The sequence below is a fragment of the Nerophis ophidion genome, linkage group LG14 (genome assembly GCF_033978795.1).
Source record: "Nerophis ophidion isolate RoL-2023_Sa linkage group LG14, RoL_Noph_v1.0, whole genome shotgun sequence".
In the NCBI taxonomy this organism is placed as follows: domain Eukaryota; kingdom Metazoa; phylum Chordata; class Actinopteri; order Syngnathiformes; family Syngnathidae; genus Nerophis; species Nerophis ophidion.
In genome coordinates this window covers 41685836-41709591 of record NC_084624.1, presented here as the reverse complement: position 1 = coordinate 41709591, position 23756 = coordinate 41685836, and the positions used below count along the sequence as shown (strand labels likewise).

The following is a 23756-nucleotide window of genomic DNA, read 5'->3' as shown; positions in this document are numbered from 1 at the left end:
TGGCGTTGCCGACAGTGAGAGGCGACGGGCTGGGGTGGCAATTCTCGTTGCCCCCCGGCTCAAAGCCTGCACGTTTGAGTTCAACCCAGTGGACAAGAGGGTAGCTTCCCTTCGCCTTCGGGTGGGGGGACAGGTCCTGACTGTTGTTTGTGCTTACGCACCAAACAGCCGTTCAGAATACCCACCCTTTTTGGGTACACTCGAGGGAGTACTGGAAAGTGCTCCCCCGGGTGATTCCCTTGTCCTACTGGGAGACTTCAACGCTCATGTTGGCAACGACAGTGAAACCTGGAGAGGCGTGATTGGGAAGAATGGTCGCCCGGATCTAAACCCGAGTGGTGTTTTGTTATTGGACTTTTGTGCTCGTCACGGATTGTCCATAACAAACACCATGTTGAAACATAAGGGTGTCCATATGTGCACTTGGCAACAGGACACCCTAGGCCGCAGTTCCATGATTGACTTTGTAGTCGTGTCATCGGATTTGCGGCCTCATGTTCTGGACACTCGGGTGAAGAGAGGGGCGGAGCTTTCTACCGATCACCACCTGGTGGTGAGTTGGCTGCGATGGTGGGGGAGGATGCCGGACAGACCTGGCAGGCCCAAACGCATTGTGAGGGTCTGCTGGGAACGTCTGGCAGAGTCTCCTGTCAGAGAGAGTTTCAATTCACACCTCCGGGAGAACTTTAAACATGTCACGAGGGAGGTGCGGGACATTGAGTCCGAGTGGACCCTGTTCCGAACCTCTATTGTCGAGAGGGCTGATTGGAGCTGTGGCCGCAAGGTTGTTGGTGCCTGTCGTGGCGGTAATCCCAGAACCCGTTGGTGGACACCAGCAGTGAGGGATGCCGTCAAGCTGAAGAAGGAGTCCTATCGGGTTCTTTTGGCTCATAGGACTCCGGAGGCAGTGGACGGGTACCGACGGGCCAAGCGGTGTGCAGCTTTAGCGGTAGCCGAGGCAAAAACTCGGACATGGGAAGAGTTCGGGGAAGCCATGGAAAACGACTTCCGGACGGCTTCGAAGCGATTCTGGACCACCATACGCCGCCTCAGGAAGGGGAAGCAGTGCACTATCAACACCGTGTATGGTGCGGATGGTGTTCTGCTGACTTCGACAGCGGATGTTGTGGATCGGTGGAGGGAATACTTCGAAGACCTCCTCAATCCCACCAACACGTCTGCCTTTGAGGAAGCGGTGCCTGGGGAATCTGTGGTGGACTCTCCTATTTCTGGGGCTGAGGTCACTGAGGTAGTTAAAAAGCTCCTCGGCGGCAAGGCCCCAGGGGTGGATGAGATCCGCCCGGAGTTCCTTAAGGCTCTGGATGCTGTGGGGCTGTCTTGGTTGACAAGACTCTGCAGCATCGCGTGGACATCGGGGGCGGTACCTCTGGATTGGCAGACCGGGGTGGTGGTCCCTCTCTTTAAGAAGGGGGACCGGAGGGTGTGTTCCAACTATCGTGGGATCACACTCCTCAGCGTTCCCGGTAAGGTTTATTCAGGTGTACTGGAGAGGAGGCTACGCCGGATAGTCGAACCTCGGATTCAGGAGGAACAGTGTGGTTTTCGTCCTGGTCGTGGAACCGTGGACCAGCTCTATACTCTCGGCAGGGTTCTTGAGGGTGCATGGGAGTTTGCCCAACCAGTCTACATGTGCTTTGTGGACTTGGAGAAGGCATTCGACCGTGTCCCTCGGGAAGTCCTGTGGGGAGTGCTCAGAGAGTATGGGGTACCGAACTGTCTTATTGTGGCAGTCCGCTCCCTGTATGATCAGTGCCAGAGCTTGGTCCGCGTTGCTGGCAGTAAGTCGGACACATTTCCAGTGAGGGTTGGACTCCGCCAAGGCTGTCCTTTGTCACCGATTCTGTTCATAACTTTTATGGACAGAATTTCTAGGCGCAGCCAAGGCGTTGAGGGGATCCGGTTTGGTGGCCACGGGATTAGATCTCTGCTTTCTGCAGATGATGTAGTCCTGATGGCTTCATCTGGCCGGGATCTTCAGCTCTCACTGGATCGGTTCGCAGCCGAGTGTGAAGCGACCGGAATGAGAATCAGCACCTCCAAGTCCGAGTCCATGGTTCTCGCCCGGAAAAGGGTGGAGTGCCATCTCCGGGTTGGGGAGGAGACCCTGTCCCAAGTGGAGGAGTTCAAGTACCTAGGAGTCTTGTTCACGAGTGAGGGAAGAGTGGATCGTGAGATCGACAGGCGGATCGGTGCGGCGTCTACAGTAATGCGGACGTTGTATCGATCCGTTGTGGTGAAGAAGGAGCTGAGCCAGAAGGCAAAGCTCTCAATTTACCGGTCGATCTACGTTCCCATCCTCACCTATGGTCATGAGCTTTGGGTCATGACCGAAAGGATAAGATCACGGGTACAAGCGGACGAAATGAGTTTCCTCCGCCGTGTGGCGGGGCTCTCCCTTAGAGATAGGGTGAGAAGCTCTGCCATCCGGGAGGAACTCAAAGTAAAGCCGCTGCTCCTCCACATCGAGAGGAGCCAGATGAGGTGGTTCGGGCATCTGGTCAGGATGCCACCTGAACGCCACCCTAGGGAGGTGTTTAGGGCACGTCCAGCTGGTAGGAGGCCACGGGGAAGACCCAGGACACGTTGGGAAGACTATGTCTCCCGGCTGGCCTGGGAACGCCTCGGGATCCCCCGGGAAGAGCTAGACGAAGTGGCTGGAGAGAGGGAAGTCTGGGCTTCCCTGCTTAGGCTGCTGCCCCCGCGACCCGACCTCGGATAAGCGGAAGATGATGGATGGATGGATGGATGGACTCTATCTAATTTTCCTCATCCACGAATCTTTCATCCTCGCTCAAATTAATGAGGAAATCGTCGCTTACTCGGTCCGAATCGCTCTTGCTGCTGGAGGCTATGATTATAAACAATGTGAGGATGTGAGGAGCTCCACAACCCGTGACGTCACGCGCACACCGTCTGCTACTTCCGGTAAATGCAAGGCTTTTTTATTAGCGACCAAAAGCTGCGAACTTTATCGTCGATGTTCTCTACTAAATCCATCCCATCCATTTTCTACCGCTTATTCCCTTTCGGGGTCGCGGGGGGCGCTGGCGCCTATCTCAGCTACAATCGGGCGGAAGGCGGGGTACACCCTGGACAAGTCGCCACCTCATCGCAGGGCCAACACAGATAGACAGACAACATTCACACTCACATTCACACACTAGGGCCAATTTAGTGTTGCCAATCAACCTATCCCCAGGTGCATGTCTTTGGAAGTGGGAGGAAGCCGGAGTACCCGGAGGGAACCCACGCATTCACGGGGAGAACATGCAAACTCCACACAGAAAGATCCCGAGCCTGGATTTGAACCCAGGACTGCAGGACCTTCGTATTGTGAGGCAGACGCACTAACCCCTCTGCCACCGTGAAGCCTCTACTAAATCCTTTCAGCAAAAATATGGCAACATCTCAAAATGATCAAATATGGCGCATAGAATGGACCTGCTATCCCTGTTTGAATAAGAAAATCTCATTTCAGTAGGCCTTTAATACGGTCCTGCAATTACCGGTCGTGTTGTTGCAAAAAACGGCTACATGTGCATTCACAAACCCTCCAAAGTCCGAATTGTATCCCTTCCCTCAGCACAAAAGTGTGTTTTTTGGCAGGCGGGTTGAGGTCTGCCTATCATGGCATGGTTTGTAATCCAGTCTGGCAAACCGGTGAACGCCTCCTGCTAAGGAGCTAGCATCACCTGAAAGGCCGCTCTGCGGATTAAAGAGCCAAAGCGGAGAAGAGACAAACCGAACCGAGTCCTTCTGTCTCGTGTGAGCGCGTGCCACCTCGGTAAATTGAGTAGATTGTATAGTTTAACACTCAGCCTCTGCTAAGGCTTCTAATGCAATACCAATGAGAATGTGATTAGAGCGAGGGCAGCAAAGTTCACAAACATTTCCACTGATTGGATTTGAGTGGGAACACAATGTGATTTGCTGTGAAGGGCCTATTTCTCTGATGAAAGCTTAATCTTGGGAGTAATGCCTGCCCACACATTTCACCAATAAAGTAAAAGCGCTTTACAAACCTGCTTTTAGAGGAACCGAGTCAGCCAGGGAAGATTGTGATTTGATTTCGACTTCCAATCAAGTGCAAGACCCACTTTTGTATGGTCAAAGATCTTATTTCCCGGGGGTGAAAAAAGGAACAAGGAAAAGGGGGGCTCCTGTTGGCTTGGCTCTCAAGCGCTCCTCCACTTGGACTCTGGCCTCTTTGGGAATATTTGAACCAGATGTGAAATTCCTCTAATGCCTTCCTAGCCTTCTTCCAGCTGCACTTGTGCACTGCTGACACTTGTGTAGTGTGTGTGTGTGTGTGTGTGTGTGTGTGTGTGTTCTTGTATTTCTACCCTTCTTGAGACACCAACAAGAAAAAGTACCTTCCATATGAGGACTAGTGAACAAGTTTGGACATAAATCACGGTCCCAAAACGGAAAACCATTGCATCTGATAGAGAATGTCTCATTTGCACCCCTGGTGGTCAAATCTATCAAAATTAGGGTGGTTCCAAAAAGGAGGGATTTTTCAAATTGAGTGTGTCGGTTTTAAAAGTGCTCCCCCTCTGGTCAAATCTATCAAAATAAAGGGTGGTTCCAAAAAGGAGGGATTTTTCAAATTGAGTGTGTCGGTTTTAAAAGTGCTCCCTCTCTGGTCAACATATGGAATAACAAGTGTGTGTAAAAATGTGAAGTGCTCCCCCTCTGGTCAACATATGAAATAATTGTGTGTAAAAATTTGAAGTGCTCCCCCTCTGGTCAATATCTGAAATAACAAGTGTGTGTAAAAATTTGAAGTGCTCCCGCTCTGGTCAACATATGAAATAACAAGTGTGTGTAAAAACTTGAAGTGCTCCCCTCCGGTCAACATATGAAATAACAATTGCGCGTAAAAATTTTAAGTGCTCCCCCTCTGGTCAACATATGAAATAAAAAAATGTGTGTAAGAGATTGAAATGCACCTCCTATGGTCAACATATGTAATAACAAGTGGGTGTAAGGAATTGAAATGCACCCCCGATGGTCCACATATGAAATAACAATTGAGTGTAAAAATTTGAAGTGCTCCCCCTCTGGTCAACATGTGAAATAACAAGTACGTGTAAAAATTTTAAGTGCTCCTCTCTGGTCAACAAATGGAATAACAAGTGTATGTAAAAATCTGAAGTGCTCCCCCTCTGGTCAACATATGAAATAACAAGTGTGTGTAAAAATTTTAAGTGCTCCCCCTCTGGTCAACATATGAAATAATTGTGCGTAAAAATTTTAAGTGCTCCCCCTCTGGTCAACATCTGAAATAACAAGTGTGTGTAAGAAATTGAAATGTGCCCCCTATTGTCAACATATGAAATAACAAGTGTGTGTAAAAATGTGAAGTGCTCTCCCTCTGGTCAACATATGAAATAACAATTGCGCGTGAACATTTTAAGTGCTCCCCCTCTGGTCAACATATGAAATAAAAAAATGTGTGTAAGAGATTGAAATGCACCTCCTATGGTCAACATATGTAATAACAAGTGGGTTTAAGGAATTGAAATGCACCCCCGATGGTCCACATATGAAATAACAAATGAGTGTAAAAATTTGAAGTGCTCCCCCTCTGGTCAACATATGAAATAACAAGTGTGTGTAAAAATTTGAAGTGCTCCCTCTCTGGTCAACATATGGAATAACAAGTGTATGTAAAAATGTGAAGTGCTCCCCCTCTGGTCAACATATGAAATAATTGTGCGTAAAAATTTTAAGTGCTGCCCCTCTGGTCAACATCTGAAATAACAAGTGCGTGTAAGAAATTGAAATGTGCCCCCTATTGTCAACATATGAAATAACAAGTGTGTGTAAAAATGTGAAGTGCTCCCCCTCTGGTCAACATATGAAATAATTGTGCGTAAAAAATTTAAGTGCTCCCCGTCTGGTCAACATATGTAATAACAAGTGTGTGTAAGAAATTGAAATGCACCCCTTATGGTCAACATATGAAATAACAAGTATGTGTAAACATTTGAAGTGCTCCCCCTCTGGTCAATATATGAAATAATAAGTGTCTTTCAAAATTTGAAGTGCTCCCCCTCTATAAAACATATGAAATAAATGTGTGTACAAAATTTAACCTGGAACCCTCAAGTTGCTGGCACGGCCACTCTACCAACCGAGCTAAATTATTAGTAATTTTACTTTTCAAGAAAAATTTGTATTATAATATTGCCCAAATTGTGTCTTTTGTTGAGTAAAATTACGACTCTTTTCAGAAAAATGGCCAACATTTTAAACTTTCCTTGTAAAATCTTGACTTGCGTTGAGTAAAATTACGACTTATTGTAATTTTAAAAAAAATAATAATTAAAAAAATAAAAACATAAAAAAATTAATACTGCCAAAATTCAAAGTTTTTCTTGTGAAATGATGACCTTTTTCTTGTGAAATTCCAATGCATCCATCCATCATCTTCCGCTTATCCGAGGTCGGGTCGCGGGGGCAACAGCCTAAGCAGGGAAACCCAGACTTCCCTCTCCCCAGCCACTTCGTCTAGCTCTTCCCGGGGGATCCCGAGGCGTTCCCAGGCCAGCCGGGAGACATAGTCTTCCCAACGTGTCCTGGGTCTTCCCCGTGGCCTCCTACCGGTTGGACGTGCCCTAAACACATCCCTAGGGAGGCGTTCGGGTGGCATCCTGACCAGATGCCCGAACCACCTCATCTGGCTCCTCTGGATGTGGAGGAGCAGCGGCTTTACTTTGAGTTCCTCCCGGATGGCAGAGCTTCTCACCCTATCTCTAAGGGAGAGCCCCGCCACCCGGCGGAGGAAACTCATTTCGGCCGCTTGTACCCGTGATCTTATCCTTTCGGTCATGACCCAAAGCTCATGACCATAGGTGAGGATGGGAACGTAGATCGACCGGTAAATTGAGAGCTTTGCCTTCCGGCTCAGCTCCTTCTTCACCACAACGGATCGGTACAACGTCCGCATTACTGAAGACGCCGCACCGATCCGCCTGTCGATCTCACGATCCACTCTTCCCTCACTCGTGAACAAGACTCCTAGGTACTTGAACTCCTCCACTTGGGGCAGGGTCTCCTCCCCAACCCGGAGATGGCACTCCACCCTTTTCCGGGCGAGAACCATGGACTTGGAGGTGCTGATTCTCATTCCGGTCGCTTCACACTCGGCTGCGAACCGATCCAGCGAGAGCTGAAGATCCCGGTCAGATGAAGCCATCAGGACCACATCATCTGCAAAAAGCAGAGACCTAATCCTGCGGTTACCAAACCGGAACCCCTCAACGCCTTGACTGCGCCTAGAAATTCTGTCCATAAAAGTTATGAACAGAATCGGTGACAAAGGACAGCCTTGGCGGAGTCCAACCCTCACTGGAAATGTGTTCGACTTACTGCCGGCAATGCGGACCAAGCTCTGGCACTGATCGTACAGGAAGCGGACCGCCACAATAAGACAGTCCGGTACCCCATACTCTCTGAGCACTCCCCACAGGACTTCCCGAGGGACACGGTCGAATGCCTTCTCCAAGTCCAATGCATTAATTACAAAAAGCTTTTTATGTTTGCATGGTATGTATATGTTATTATTGTTATAAATGCAAATCTTTATATATCTAGAAAAGGTGGTCCTAAAGAAGTAGGCATTTTTTTTGGAGGTCTCAAAAAGGTAACAAATACAAGAAAGTGCATGTGTGTGTGCGCGTTTGTGTGTGTGTGTGTGTGTGTGTGTGTGTGTGCGCGTGCATGCATTGTGATTGGTGCAAAGCAGAAGTGACAAGAGGGCCAGAGAAATATGACAGGCCTCAAGCCGCCATGATTGATGACATTAAAGCGGAAAATGGCTTCGTGATGCAGATGAGTGTTAAAGCATCACCAAGCAGTGACACATTGCTGCTAAAAAGGCATATTTCTAACCCTTAAAGACTTCTTTTTCCCCCAAAATAAAAACCCATTCATCAAGTAGGCGGGCAATTATCCTCTTAGGAAAGGTAAAAACAGCAACATCTTTATTGCTTGAAAAGCAGCAGCCTTCCTTCCGGCTGGGATATATTTACCTGCGGTCCCTGCCACTGAAAGGCACCACGTGGATTCCCAGGGGCCCGCCATCGTTTGTCACCTCCACCACTTTGACTATGTCTCTGGGATGTGAGAACGGGGTGAGGAAGTGGGAAGGGTGGGGTCGGGGGGGGACAGCAAACAGAAAGAGGAAAAGGGGATGAAAAGAATCATGAATAAAAACAACAAATGGGGAGGAAAAAAAAGTAAGCAATGAGAAATACAAATAAAATGTAAGCAAAATATGATCAAACTTGGGAGAAACTGGTTGTCAAAAAAGGGTGAAAATAATAATGTTCACTAGGGAGATTTGTTTTAGCTGAATAAATGATTTAGTGCTGTTAATCATTCAGACTCAGTATTTAAAATAATGTTATTTAGGGAAACATCTTATTTTATTCTTCAACCATCACTTCCTGATAAGAATGGGATTTACACTGTGTGGACAAAAGTCTTCGTACAGTCCTGGTCAAAAGTTTACATACACTTGTAAAGAACATAATGTCATGGCTGTCTTGAGTTTCCAATCATTTCTACAACTCTTATTTTTTTGTGATAGAGTGATTGCAGCACATATTGTTCATCACAAAAAACATTCACAAAGTGTAATTCTTTTATGAATTTATTATGGGTCGACTGAAAATGTGACCAAATCTGCGGGGTCAAAAGTATACATACAGCAATGTTAAAGGCCTACTGAAATGAGATTTTCTTATTTAAACGGGGATAGCAGGTCCATTCTATGTGTCATACTTGATCATTTCGCGATATTGCCATATTTTTGCTGAAAGGATTTAGTAGAGAACATCCACGATAAAGTTCGCAACTTTTGGTTGCTAATAAAAAAGCCTTGCCTTTACCGTAAGTAGCAGATGATGACGTCACCCGTGTGAGGGCTCCTCACATTCTCACATTGTTTATAATGGGAGCCTCCAACAAAAAGTGCTATTCGGACCGAGAAAACAACAATTTCCCCATTAATTTGAGCAATGATGAAAGATTTGTGGCTGAGGATATTGATAGCGAAGGACTAGAAAAAAAATAAAAAAATAAAGTAAATTCAGATGTTTTTAGACACATTTACTAGGATAATTCTGGAAGATCCCTTATCTGCTTATTGTTTTAATAGTGTCTTAGTCAGATTTTTAAGATTGTAAAGACATACCTCGAGGTCGCATGGCTGCGGTTAACAGGCAGTGTCTCAAAGAGAAGCCGAGGAGCCAAGCTCACAGCTGCCTTTTTTGACATGACAGCTGTTGCAGGACGAGGAATAATCCGTTGATGTCTCCGGTAAGATATATATATATATATCACAATTTCCCCATCCAAAAACATGCTTTTGACGTAGAGAAAACATGTTCGCTTGACCAGTCCGCTTCACAACAAACAAAGAAACACCGGCTGTGTCTCGGTGCTAAAGACAGCTGCAATCCACCGCTTTCCACCAACAGCATTGTTCTTTATAGTCTCCATTATTAATTACACTAATTGCAAAAGATTCAGCAGCACAGGTGTCCAAAATACTGTGTAATTATGCGATTAAAGCAGACGACATTTAGCTGTGTGTGGTGCAGCGCTAATATTTCCTTACAGTCCGTGACGTCACGCGTACGCCTCATCATTCCGCAACGTTTTCAACAAGAAACTCGCGGGAAATTTAAAATTGCAATTCAGTAAACTAAAAAGGCCGTATTGGTATGTCTTGCAATGTTAATATTTCATCATTGACCGCTCGCCTGTATCGATTGGGGACATCTCTACGCTGCTGATCCGCCTCCGCTTGGGATGGTTTCCTGCGGACTGGACTCTCGCTGCTGTCTTGGATCCGCTTGAACTGAACTCTCGCGGCTGTGTTGGAGCCACTATGGATTGAGCTTTCACAGCATCATGTTAGACCCGCTCGACATCCATTGCTTTCGGTCCCCTAGAGGGGGGGGTTGCCCACATCTGAGGTCCTCTCCAAGGTTTCTCATAGTCAGCATTGTCACTGGCGTCCCACTGGATGTGAATTCTCCCTGCCCACTGGGTGTGAGTTTCCCTTGCCCTTTTGTGGGTTCTTCCGAGGATGTTGTAGTCGTAATGATTTGTGCAGTCCTTTGAGACATTTGTGATTTGGGGCTATATAAATAAACATTGATTGATTGATATAAACTATCAGACTGCGTGGTGGGTAGTAGTGGGTTTCAGTAGGCCTTTAATATTTGGTTACATGTCCCTTGGCAAGTTTCCCTTTTGGTAGCCGTCCACAAGCTTCTGGTTGAATTTTTGACCACTCCTCTTGACAAAATTGGTGCAGTTCAGCTAAAAGTGTTGTTTTTCTGACATGGACTTGTTTCTTCAGCATTGTCCACACATTTAAATCAGGACTTTGGGAAGGCCATTCTAAAACCTTAATTCTAGCCTGATTTAGCCATTCCTTTACCACTTTTGACGTGTGTTTGGGGTCGTTGTCCTGTTGGAACACCCAACTACCCTCCGGGAGGATTTTTTTACGTTGTCCTGAAGAATTTGGAGGTAATCCTCCTTTTTCATCGTCCCACTTAAAGTACCAGTTCCATTGGCAGCAAAACAGGCCCAGAGCATAATACTACCACCAGCATGCTTGACGATAGGCGTAGTGTTCCTGGGATTAAAGACCTCACCTTTTGTCCTCCAAAAATATTGCTGGGTGTTGTGGCCAAAAAAGCTCAATTTTTTTTTCATTTGCACAGAACTTTCTTGTCATGGTGATGTCAGATGAAACAAAAATCAAGCTGTTTGGCCAGTTGTAAAGGAATAGCTAAATCAGGCTAGAATGAAGGTTTTAGAATGACTTAAACGTGGACAATGCTGAAGAAACAAGTCCATGTCAGAAAAGCAACAAATTTAGCTGAACTGCACCAATTTTGTCAAGAGGAGTGGTCAAAAACTCAACCAGAACCTGGCCAGAAGCTTGTGGATGGCTAGAAAAAGCGCCTTATTGCAGTGAAACTTGCCAAGGGACATGTAAGCAAATATTACCCAACTGTATGTAAACTTTTGACCCAGCACATTTGGTCACATTTTCAGTAGACTCATGATAAATTCATAAAAGAACCAAACTTCATGAATGTGCTCCAATCACTCCATCAAAAAAAAAAAAAAGAGTTGTAGAAATTATTGGAAACTCAAGACAGATACCAATATTTTGGTACCGATACCAAAATGTATATTGATACTTTTCTAAATTGCATTATGGGCTTTACTTTAACAAGAAATCTTAGGGTACATTAAACATATGTTTCTTATTGCAAGTTTGTCCTTAAATAAAATAGTGAACATACAAGACAACTTGTCTTTTAGTAGTAAGTAAAGAAACAAAGGCTCCTATATAGTCTGCTGACATATGCAGTAAATATTGTCATTTTACATTCTATTATTTTGTCCAAAGAAAATTGATTATTAATCTATTTGTTTATTTAATGTTAATATTTGATTACTTTCTCTTTTAACATGTTCTATCTACACTTCTGTTAAAATGTAATAATCACTTATTCTTCTGTTGTTTGATACTTTACATTAGTTTTGGATGATACCAGAAATGTAGGTGTCAATCCGATACCAAGTCGTTACAGGATCATACATTGGTCATATTCAAAGTCCCCATGTGTCCAGGGACATATTTCCTGAGTATATAAACATCATGTATATATATTTTTTTAAACAAAAGAAGATGTGATGCCCACAAATATTGCTGTAATCATAGTGATATCGACTAGATACGCTCCTGTACTTGGTATCATTACAGTGGATTTCAGGCATCGACCCACCAATGGCGTTTGTTTACCGGTACTTTTCAGAGGCGGTATAGTACCGAATACAATTCATTAGTATCGCTGTACTATACTAATACTGGTACACCGTACAACCCTAATATTTCGATATTCATTTTGTGCCATATCGCCCATCCTTAACTTATACTGTTCGCAGTGCATAAAGCAACATCCATAAAAGCCAGCTTGTAAAAGTTTGGTGTGGAAGAATTAAAGAAGGTTACACAACATCAGTAGGGACGCGTACCAAAACTGGATACTATAATGGCACTGATGCCGACATACATGGTTGCAACCTAACCACAAAGAGTAGATATTGGTGCTATATTGATAGTTACTATAAATTCATTATTGATCGTTACCATACATTTTACATAGTCGTTTTTAGAGATGTTTGATAATGGCTTTTTTGCCGATATCCGATATTCCGATATTGTCCAACTCTTAATTACCGATTCCGACAATAACCGATACCGATATATACAGTCGTGGAATTAACACATCATTATGCAACAAGGTTTTCTAAAATAAATCAAATCGAGTTATGAAGAAAAATGCCAACATGGCACTGCCATATTTATTATTGAAGTCACAAAGTGCATTATTTTTTTTTGACATGCCTCAAAACAGCAGCTCGGAATTTGGGACATGCTATCCCTGAGGGAGCATGAGGAGGTTGGGGTGGGGCGGGGGGTGTATATTGTAACTGCAAGGGGTTCCCGGTATTTCTTCTGTTGTGATTATGTTGTGTTACGGTGCAGATGTTCTCACGAAATGTGTTTGTCATTCTTGTTTGGTGTGGATTCACAGTGTGGCGCATATTTGTAACAGCGTGAAAGTTGTGTATGACTGTTGACCAAGTACGCCTTGCATTCACTTGTGTGTGTGAAAAGCCGTAGATATTATGTGACTGGGCCGGCACGCAAAAGCAGTGCCTTTACGGTTTATGGCGCTCTGTACTTCTCCCTACGTCCGTGTACCACTCCGCAACAGCGGCATTTTAAAAAGTGATACATTTTACATTTTGAAACCGATACTGATAATTTCCGATATCCCATTTTAAAGCATTTATTGGCGGATAATATCAGAAGTCCGATATTATCGGACATCTCTAGTTATTATGGGTGCCCCCCTTCCAATACCGATATCTGAGTTTTGACCGTCCGTCCCAATACTTTTGTCCATGTAGTGTACATAACAAGGAGTCAAAATAAGCTTCTGGTGTAAGACGCACATTCGCCATCATTTCTAGTTTAGTGCCTGAGCCTGATAATCCAGTGGCCTCGCAGCTCAGAAACAATAACTATGATTAGTTTGGGGAAAATGGGCCCCGTGTTGACAAGTCGGGGGCGTGAAAAGCCAAAGTCTGGCAGTAATAAGAACAGCAGCACACCTGCATATCAAAGTGGAACCGTGCAGCAAAACAACATAAGACACGCTTGTTAATAACAGGAGTGGATGAGTGTGTGGGAGCAGTGATGGCGTTCTGCTCCCACTCAAGTGACAGGAAGTGGCGTTGAATTTATTTATTCATCTTTTAACAACACATGGGCTTTTGCGTCCTGTGTCACAATTCTCCCAAATGTTTAACGTTAAAATGACGCCTGCTGTGCTCAGCAAGTGCACAGCGAGAGGTCATTGGAGCGGGTCAAGACAGGACAGCTTGAAGGTTGAAGGACTTACTCTAGAGACCTGATGGCGGTGTGTTCCATGCAGGAGTCGGCGCGGCCCGCCGGCTCAATTCGTCCATTTTCCTGCTGCTCTGTCGTTTCCTCCTCCTGGAAAAAAACAACACACACACACACACACACACGCACACACACACACACACACACACACACACACACACACACACACACACCAGATCAGCGTTAGTGGATAATACAAGCGGGACACATTTTTTACAATTAGTCACTAACACATATAGGTTATGTTCGGCTTAGGGTTCTGTATGGTGAGCCCGGACTAGGGAGGTCCCGATCCGATATTTGGAATCGGATCGGCCGCCGATATTTGCCAACGAATGCGTATCGGCAAGGCATGGGAAAATGCCGATCCAGATCCAGTTTTAAAAAAAAATCCGGTCCGTGTTTTCCATCCCACCGATTTAAATAATACATTCCGCTCTTCTGCTGCTCCCTGCGCTTCGTTCCGCATTTTCCAGCACACCTTCAACACATCCACGGGTCCATGTTCTAACGGTTAAGACGGCCGTGTGAATTAAAAGTTACGGTGAAAATGTCAGCTGTGTGGGATTATTTTACCCAAAAAATGAAAAAGATGAAGAGGTGGAGTGCAAAACATGCCCCAATAAAGTCAAGCGCGGTGGTAAAGTTGTAAGACATTTTAATGACTCTTGAGAGTGAGAGGCTTTTTAGCACTCATCATTGATGAACACAGGAGCAGGCTAACACCTGAGTATCTTGAAGTGCTCGTTTTTGTTAGAAAGGATCTCCACAATATGCTTGGACTTCAATTGTTTGCCCCCCTGACTGAGGCAAACAATTGAAAAGAGTGTATATATATATATAAATATATATCTTTTTTTAAGTTTACACTTGTTCAAGAGCAAGTATTGATGTTGAGTTATAGACATTTTATCCCACTCAGGTTGATTGTGTGTTTTGCTTTTTTTTTTAAATAATGTTTACAGCATTATTTGCACTTTATACTGTTCACTTTTATACTGTTTAATGATGCCATTTCTGTTTGTCACGTATAATTTTTTTCTACTTTGTGTTTAGCCTTGAATACTAACCATTGTGTATTATTCAAACTCGCCTAATTCAGCTGGCTAGTTGTTATCAAAAGTACTGAAACCCTTTTCAACATTAATCTGACAAATAAGTAGGCTAATTAACTTTAAACTTTAATACATGCTCGGATAGGCCAGTATCGGTATCGGATCGGAAGTGCAAAAACACTATCGGTATCGGATCAGAAGTGCAAAAACCTGGATCGGGACATCCCTAGTCCGGACAAAAAAAAAAAGACTTGGTGAACACTTTGGTGTGGTTATAGTCAGCAATCATATTGATAGATAATTGTGTCATGAAACCAACCGTTGTGAAGTAAAGAACTTGTGCATTACAAATGGAGCTCCAGTGACATACCGTATTTTTCGGACTATGAGTCGCGTTTTTTTTCATAGTTTGGCCGGGGGTGCGACATATACTCCAGAGCGACTTATATGTGAAATTATTAACACATTACCGTAAAATATTAAATAATATTATTTCTCTCATTCGCGGAAGAGACGGAGAAAATGTCAGCGATCGTCACACACGCGTCAACCAATAAGAATTCGGCGGGGGAGGGTCATGGCAGAAGTGCATTGTGGGTCATGGGATGCTAACTGCTATATGCTACTGCTGTAGCTATTAAAATGGAAAATTTCATCGTTGGCGGTAACTTATAAAAACTGAGAAGGGCTGAACAAAAATGGCACCGAAAAGGAAATCATGTACTGCAGCTTACAAGCTGGACGTAGTGAAATATGCAGCAAAAAACGACAAGAGGAAGCGGCGCATACCTTTGGAGTTGGCAGAGTTGTTTAGAAGCGACATCGAGGAAGAAGATTTCATGGGATTTATCGATTAGGAGTGACAGATCGTTTGGTAAACGTATAGCATGTTCTATATGTTATAGTTATTTGAATGACTCTTACCATAATATGTTACGTTAACATACCAGGCACCTTCTCAGTTGGTTATTTATGCCTCATATAACGTACACTTATTCAGCCTGTTGTTCACTATTCTTTATTTATTTTAAATTGCCTTTCAAATGTCTATTCTTGGTGTTGGATTTTATCAAATAAATTTCCCCCAAAAATGCGACTTATACTCCAGTGCGACGAATATATGTTTTTTCCTTCTTTATTATGCATTTTCGGCCGGTGCGACGTATACTCCGGAGAGATTTATAATCCGAAAAATACGGTATTCGTCGAAACGAGTGTGATTGTCCTCCTGTTGGTGGGATTGTGAAATCTATTAAAGTGGGGAGACTGGTGCACTGACAGCCACCACACTGTCCTTGGCAAAGACAAATGCAGAGGACAAATTTCACCACACATAGTTTGTGTGTGTGACAATCTTTGGTACTTTAACTTTAAGTACATTATGCTTCTGTTAGGTACTTTTTTGAACACCTTTATTTTGTTAGCGTAGTCAGACCAGATGTGGTGCAAGGCGCTATTATTTTGAAGGGAGGACAAGTGATTTGCTGTTGTTTTGAGGCTCTGAAGAAAAAAGAAAAAACAAAGAGAACAATTGTTGTACATTGTTGTTACAGCAATGAATGATGTCGTTCACAACAACACCAGCAGATGAAATGTGTTGTTGGTGTATGGAATGTTCTCGCTAGCTTTAGTTTAATAAGTCGCTGTTTCAAGTGGCCGTCTCCACAATGTTTCAATCAGAGTCAGAAATACTTTAATAATCCCTTTTGGGATTATTAAAGTATTTCTGATTCTGGTTCTAATTCTAGTTCAGGAAAGGGCGGTTGAGTGTGTAGGGGATGAATAGATTAGATTAGATTAGATAGTACTTTATTTATTCCGTCAGGAGAGTTCCTTCAGGAAAATTAAAATTTTCAGCACAATCCCATTCAAGTTTAGACAAACATTACAGGGAGACAGAACAGGATCGCTGACGGGTCTGCCGGCTTCCAGCGCCCCTTACAAAAAAGATGAGATAAAGGTAAACAAAGGGGGGGGGGGGAGGAGAAAAAAATAGAAGATTAAAATAAAATTTAAAAAATCGGTCTTTGCCTGGGCCCTGGAGAGGAGGTGCAGACTGAGGCCAAGGGAAAAAAACAAATAAATTTAAAAAAAAAACGATAGACACATTTTTTTCCCCAGACAAATGTTTCTTTTCCAGATAGTGACACATTTATTTCAATGTCCCTGATATTCTGCGTTTAACAGCGTTTTATTGGCGGATTATGTTACGCTGTCTGCGGTTACTGAGAGACTTTACATGAGACTTTAAACTGTTTTTAACTTTTTTAACTGTTTTTAACTGCCTTTTATCTAACTAATTCTTAGGATTATTTGTATTTGCTTTTTCAAGGTGTATTTTACTTCTGGTTTAAATGTTAGGTTTTAGTCTGTTCTTTGCCTCTATTTCTTTGTGGTGTACAGCCCTTTGTTCTTCAACTGTGGTTGTTTTTAAAAGGGATTTATAAATAAAGTTGGTATGGTATGATTACGTAAATGCGGAAATCATCCATCCATCCATCATCCTCCGCTTATTCGAGGTCGGGTCGCGGGGGAAGTAGCCTAAGCAGGGAAGCCCAGCTTCCCTCTCCCCAGCCACTTCGTCTAGCTCTTCCCGGGGGATCCCGAGGCGTTCCCAGGCCAGCCGGGAGACATAGTCTTCCCAACGTGTCCTGGGTCTTCCCCGTGGCCTCGTACCGGTTGGACGTGCCCTAAACACATCCCTAGGGAGGCGTTCGGGTGGCATACTGACCAGATGCCCAAGCTACCTCATCTGGCTCCTCTCGATGTGAAGGAGCAGCGGCTTTACTTTGAGTTCCTCCCGGATGGCAGAGCTTCTCACCCTATCTCTAAAGGGAGAGCCCCGCCACCCGGCGGAGGAAACTCATTTCGGCCGCTTGTACCCGTGATCTTATCCTTTCGGTCATAACCCAAAACTCATGACCATAGGTGAGGATGGGAACGTAGATCGACCGGTAAATTGAGAGCTTTGCCTTCCGGCTCAGCTCCTTCTTCACCACAACGGATCGATACAACGTCCGCATTACTGAAGACGCCGCACCGATCCGCTTGTCGATCTCACGATCCACTCTTCCCCCACTCGTGAACAAGACTCATAGGTACTTGAACTCCTCCACTTGGGGCAGAGTCTCCTACCCAACCCGGGCGAGAACCATGGACTCGGACTTGGAGGTGCTGATTCTCATTTCGGTCGCTTCACACTCGGCTGCGATGTGATCCAGCGAGAGCTGAAGATCCCGGCCGGATGAAGCCATCAGGACCACATCATCTGCAAAAAGCAGAGACCTAATCCCGCGGCCACCAAACCGGAACCCCTCAACGCCTTGACTGCGCCTAGAAATTCTGTCCATAAAAGTTATGAACAGAATCGGAGACAAAGGACAGCCTTGGTGGAGTCCAACCCTCATTGGAAACGTGTCCGACTTACTGCCTGGAAATCATAAGCCTTACTTCTTTTTTTTTTACTTTAGTGATTAATTAAGCATCCTAGCGCTGTGTCAAGCTCTGGAATACTCTTCATTAAATGGCTGTAAATAATGTAAAAAATAAGAGTATAAAGAAGTCATGCTGTTCCATTACCTTTGTTCATACTACTGTCACTACTCAACTGCCAAAGAACTGTAGACACCTTAATATTTGTTGCTTCCTATTCTGTACATACTGTATTTACTGTTATACTGTTTGATATTGCACTGGTACTGTATTTGACTACAGTACTTGTACTTGTACTGATACTTCTACAAACCCCGTTTCCATATGAGTTTGGAAATTGTGTTAGATGTAAATATAAATGGAAAACAATGATTTGCAAATCATTTTCAACCCATATTCAATTGAATATGCTACAAAGACAACATATTTGATGTTCAAACTGATAACATTTTTTTTTTTTTTCAAATAATCATTAACTTTAGAATTCGATGCCAGCAACATGTGACAAAGAAGTTGGGAAAGGTGGCAATAAATACCGATAAAGTTGAGGAATGCTCATCAAACACTTATTTGGAACATCCCACAGGTGTGCAGGCTGATTGGGAGCAGGTGGGTGCAATGATTGGGTATAAAACAGCTAATTATTTTGGAAATACGACAGTGTGTCATCCGGACCAAAGGGGAAGCGAACCACCCAGACTGTTATCGGCGCAAAGTTCAAAAGCCAGCATCTGTGATGGTATGGGGGTGCATTAGTGCCCAAGGCATGGGTAACTTACACATCTGTGAAGGCACCATTAATGCTGAAAGGTACATACAGATTTTGGAACAACATATGCTGCCATCTAAGCTCTGTCTTTTTCAAGGACGCCCCTGCTTATTTCAGCAAGACAATGCCAAGCCACATTCAGCACGTGTTACAACAGCGTGGCTTCGTAAAAAAAAAGAGTGCGGGTACTTTCCTGGCTCGCCTGCAGTCCAGACCTGTCTCCCATGGAAAATGTGTGGCACATTATGAAGCGTAAAATACGACAGCGGAGACCCCGGACTTTTGAACGACTGAAGTTCTACATAATCAATCAATCAATTAATGTTTATTTATATAGCCCCAAATCACAAATGTCTCAAAGGACTGCACAAATCATTACGACTACAACATCCTCGGAAGAACCCACAAAAGGGCAAGGAAAACTCACACCCAGTGGGCAGGGAGAATTCACATTCAGTGGGACGCCAGCGACAATGCTGACTATGAGAAACCTTGGAGAGGACCTCAGATGTGGGCAACCCCCCCCCTCTAAAACAAGAATGGGAAAGAATTCCACTTTTAAAAATTCAACAATTTGTTTCCTCAGTTCCCAAACGTTTATTGAGTGTTGTTAAAAGAAAAGGTGATGTAACACAGTGGTGAACATGCCCTTTCCCAATTACTTTGGCACATGTTGCAGCCATGAGATTCTAAGTTAATTATTATTTGCAAAAAAATATAAAGTTTATGAGTTTGAACATCAAATATCTTGTCTTTGTAGTGCATTCAATTGAATATGGGTTGAAAATGATTTGCAAATCATTGTTTTCCGTTTATATTTACATCTAACACAATTTCCCAACTCATATGGAAACGGGGTTTGTAGATTCTGCAACTAGTGTTTGGATCCCACTGTACGCGATATCTGAGGAGCATGGAAAAATAGTATTTCACTGTGGTTTACCCTGCATGTGACGAATAAACTTTGAACCTTGAACCTTGAATTTGCATGTACGCTGTACGGCCCATTAAGCAATCGATTACTTTATTTCAATGAGCATGAGAAGCTATAATCGAAATCAAAATTTGATGAAGTGTCCAGCCCTACTTGATGTGCAACATTAATTTGAATGTTTCTAACCTGAAGGCCCCAAGAGGAGCAGACTGGAGGAGGTCTACCAGAAGTGGCCTTCAATAATTCATCGGCTTTGGTCTAAGCTTGTATTAAAACACAACACTCGTGTTCGAGAATGACTGAATAGTGAAGCCCAGAGTCATGACATGAATGAACACACACACACACACACACACACACACACACACACACACACACACACACACACACACACACACACACACACACACACACACGTGTGCACACACACCCAAGCAGCAGCCGGTGCCAAGAGCGGAAGATAAAGAAGAAATCATTAAAATTTCAGGGAACCAGAGAAGAGCGCGAGTGGCGGCCAGACGCCTCATCAGTATTAAAATGAGTCTTCTGTTATGGTTGCCATGACACTCGGGCACCCGGGGGAGCTCGAGCTAGTACGGCCGAGAGATGACTTTAGCAAGTGTCGTCTTCGTCTTGTTAAAAGTCCTTTCCCGACTGTTCGGGACCACTGATGATCACTCTCGACTAGAAAGCAGCAAGTGGACCTGGGAGATACCTTTAGCAGACACGATATGAGACATTCACTACCTGTAGACCAGTGGTTCTCAAATGGGGGTACGTGTACCCCTGGGGGTACTTGAAGGTATGCCAAGGGGTATGTGAGATTTTTTTTTTAAATATTTTAAAAATCCTTTATAAATATATTTATTGAATAATACTTCAACAAAATATACATGTAAGTTCATAAACTGTGAAAAGAAATGCAACAATGCAATATTCATTTTTGTGGACATGTTCTATAAATATTGATGTTAAAGATTTCTTTTTTGTGAAGAAATGTTTAGAATTCAATCAATCAATCAATCAATGTTTATTTATATAGCCCTAAATCACAAATGTCTCAAAGGACTGCACAAACCACTACGACTACGACATCCTCGGAAGAACCCACATAAGGGCAAGGAAAACTCACACCCAGTGGGCAGCGAGAATTCACACCCAGTGGGACGCCAGTGACAATGATGACTATGAGAAACCTTGGAGAGGACCTCAAATGTGGGCAACCCCCCCCCCCTTCTAGGGGACCGAAAGCAATGGATGTCAAGCAGGTCTAACATGATAAGTTAAGTTCATGAATCCAGATGGATCTCTATAACAATCCCCAAAGATGATTACTTCTATGTGTAAAAATCTTTCATTTATAATTGAATCACTTGTTTATTTCCAAATAGTTCAAGAAAGACCATGACAAATGATCAATATTTTGCACTGTTATACAATTTAATAAATCAGACAATGATGACATAGTGCTGTATTTTACTTCTTTATCTTTATCTTAAAAGCGTTACTAAAACAGCCTTCTTTCATCTCCGTAATATCGCTAAAATTTGCTCCATTTTGTCCACTAAAGACGCTGAGATCATTATCCATGCGTTTGTTACGTCTCGTCTCGATTACTGTAACGTATTATTTTCGGGTCTCCCCATGTCTAGCATTAAAAGATTACAGTTGGTACAAAATGCGGCTGCTAGACTTTTGACAAGAACAAGAAAGTTTGATCATATTACGCCTGTACTGGCTCACCTGCACTGGCTTCCTGTGCACTTAAGATGTGACTTTAAGGTTTTACTACTTACGTATAAAATACTACACGGTCTAGCTCCATCCTATCTTGACGATTGTATTGTACCATATGTCCCGGCAAGAAATCTGCGTTCAAAAGACTCCGGCTTATTAGTGATTCCTAGAGCCCAAAAAAAGTCTGCGGACTATAGAGCGTTTTCCGTTCGGGCTCCAGTACTCTGGAATGCCCTCCCGGTAACAGTTTGAGATGCTACCTCAGTAGAAGCATTTAAGTCTCACCTTAAAACTCATCTGTATACTCTAGCCTTTAAATAGACCTCCTTTTTAGCCCAGTTGATCTGCCGCTTCTTTTCTTTCTCCTATGTCCCCCCCTCCCTTGTGGAGGGGGTCCGGTCCAATGACCATGGATGAAGTACTGGCTGTCCAGGGTCGAGACCCAGGATGGACCGCTCGTCGGGACCCAGGATGGACCGCTCGCCTGTATCGATTGGGGACATCTCTACGCTGCTGATCCGCCTCCGCTTGAGATGGTCTCGTGTGGACGGGACTCTCGCTGCTGTCTTGGATCCGCTTTGAACTGAACTCTCGCGGCTGTGTTGGAGCCACTATGGATTGAACTTTCACAGCATCATGTTAGACCCGCTCGACATCCATTGCTTTCGGTCCCCTAGAGGGGGGGGGGGGGGGGGGGGGGTTGCCCACATCTGAGGTCCTCTCCAAGGTTTCTCATAGTCAGCATTGTCACTGGCGTCCCACTGGATGTGAATTCTCCCTGCCCACTGGGTGTGAGTTTTCCTTGCCCTTTTGTGGGTTCTTCCGAGGATGTTGTAGTCGTAATGATTTGTACAGTCCTTTGAGACATTTGTGATTTGGGGCTATATAAATAAACATTGATTGATTGATATCTCTTTTTTTTTAACCAAAAATGCTTTGCTCTGATTACGGGGTACTTGAATTAAAAAAAAATGTTCACAGGGGGTACATGACTGAAAAAAGGTTGAGAACCACTGCTGAAGGCTATCTGACTTTATCATGGAAATAGAATGTTGCAACCCAGTATGAGGCTGCTTCTAAGGTTATACAGGGTTTATCCCTCCTAACCCCTACCAGGAATTGATTTACGTGGACCCCGACTTAAACAGGTTGTAAAACTTATTGGGGTGTTACCATTTAGTGGTCAATTATACGGAATATGTACTCAACTGTGCAATCTACTAATAAAAGTTTCAATCAATCAAAAACCTTATCCCTGTCCACACACACACACACACACACAATGCAATCGCTTATGACCGCCTCCCCTCTCTGTGCGCCGGCGCAACGCACCCAAGTACGCATACGCGGAAAATGATTATGATCATTTACCTTATCTGAACAATATCCAGTTTTGTGGTATTTCAATAACTGGAATCCAGTGTGCTGTAGGGCCCTATTGTAGTGATTCACACCTGAGCCATCATAAATTAATCAAATCTTTAATTGACATGTTAAAGTAAACAATGTAATAACGAACATTTTACAACAATCAACCTAGGGATGTAGATATCTGGTCAGGACAATCCTCACTCTTTTGCCTTCACCTTCATTGTCCATTCGTTTTTGGTGACTTTATATACTCTGGACCTAGAAGTTGAGTCCGCGACATACATGGCGGACAATAACTGATACAGTCTGCTTTGCCAGTCCAAATCATACTTGCCAAACCTCCGGATTTTCCCGGGAGACTCCCGAATTTCAGTGCCCCTCACGAAAATCTCCTGGGGCAACCATTCTCCCGATCTCCACCCAGACAGCAATATCGGGGGCGTGCCTTTAGCGTCCTCTACAACCTGTCGTCACGTCCGCTTTTCCTCCACACGAACAGCGTGCCGGTCCAGTCACATTAAAATATGCAGCTTCTACACACACACGCAAGTGAATGCAACGTATACTTGGTCAACAGCCATACAGGTCACATTGACGGTGGCCATATAAACAAATTTAACACTGTTACAAATTTGCGCCACACTGTGAACCCACACCAAACAAGAATGACCCCAAAAATTTGGGAGAACATCCGCACCGTAACACAACATAAACACAACAAAACAAATGCCCAGAATCCCTTGCAGCACTAACTCTTCCGGGACACTACAGTAATGGATTTTTTCATTTTGATAGAAAACGCCAGGCAATATATCTGCTAATAGGTGCCAATTTCCGGTCCTTATACAGGAACCATAATAACACTTGTATTTTAATGCACCCACAATCCATCATGCGGTGCGACTTTATACCTTACCG

The 23756-nt window shown here is 43.9% G+C and overlaps 1 protein-coding gene across 6 annotated transcripts in view; it reads right to left on the bottom strand.

Moving 5' to 3' along the window:
* The window catches only part of pard3ab (par-3 family cell polarity regulator alpha, b), a 581331-nt gene that overhangs the window by 334891 nt on the left and 222684 nt on the right, over positions 1–23756 (bottom strand). For all 6 annotated transcript variants that reach the window (XM_061920783.1, XM_061920784.1, XM_061920787.1 and 3 more), the window contains exons 6-7: positions 13536–13630; positions 8061–8144 (exon numbers count right to left, since the gene is read on the bottom strand). In XM_061920783.1, the coding sequence (XP_061776767.1) occupies positions 8061–8144; positions 13536–13630 (179 nt within the window). The remainder of the gene's footprint in view (positions 1–8060; positions 8145–13535; positions 13631–23756) is intronic.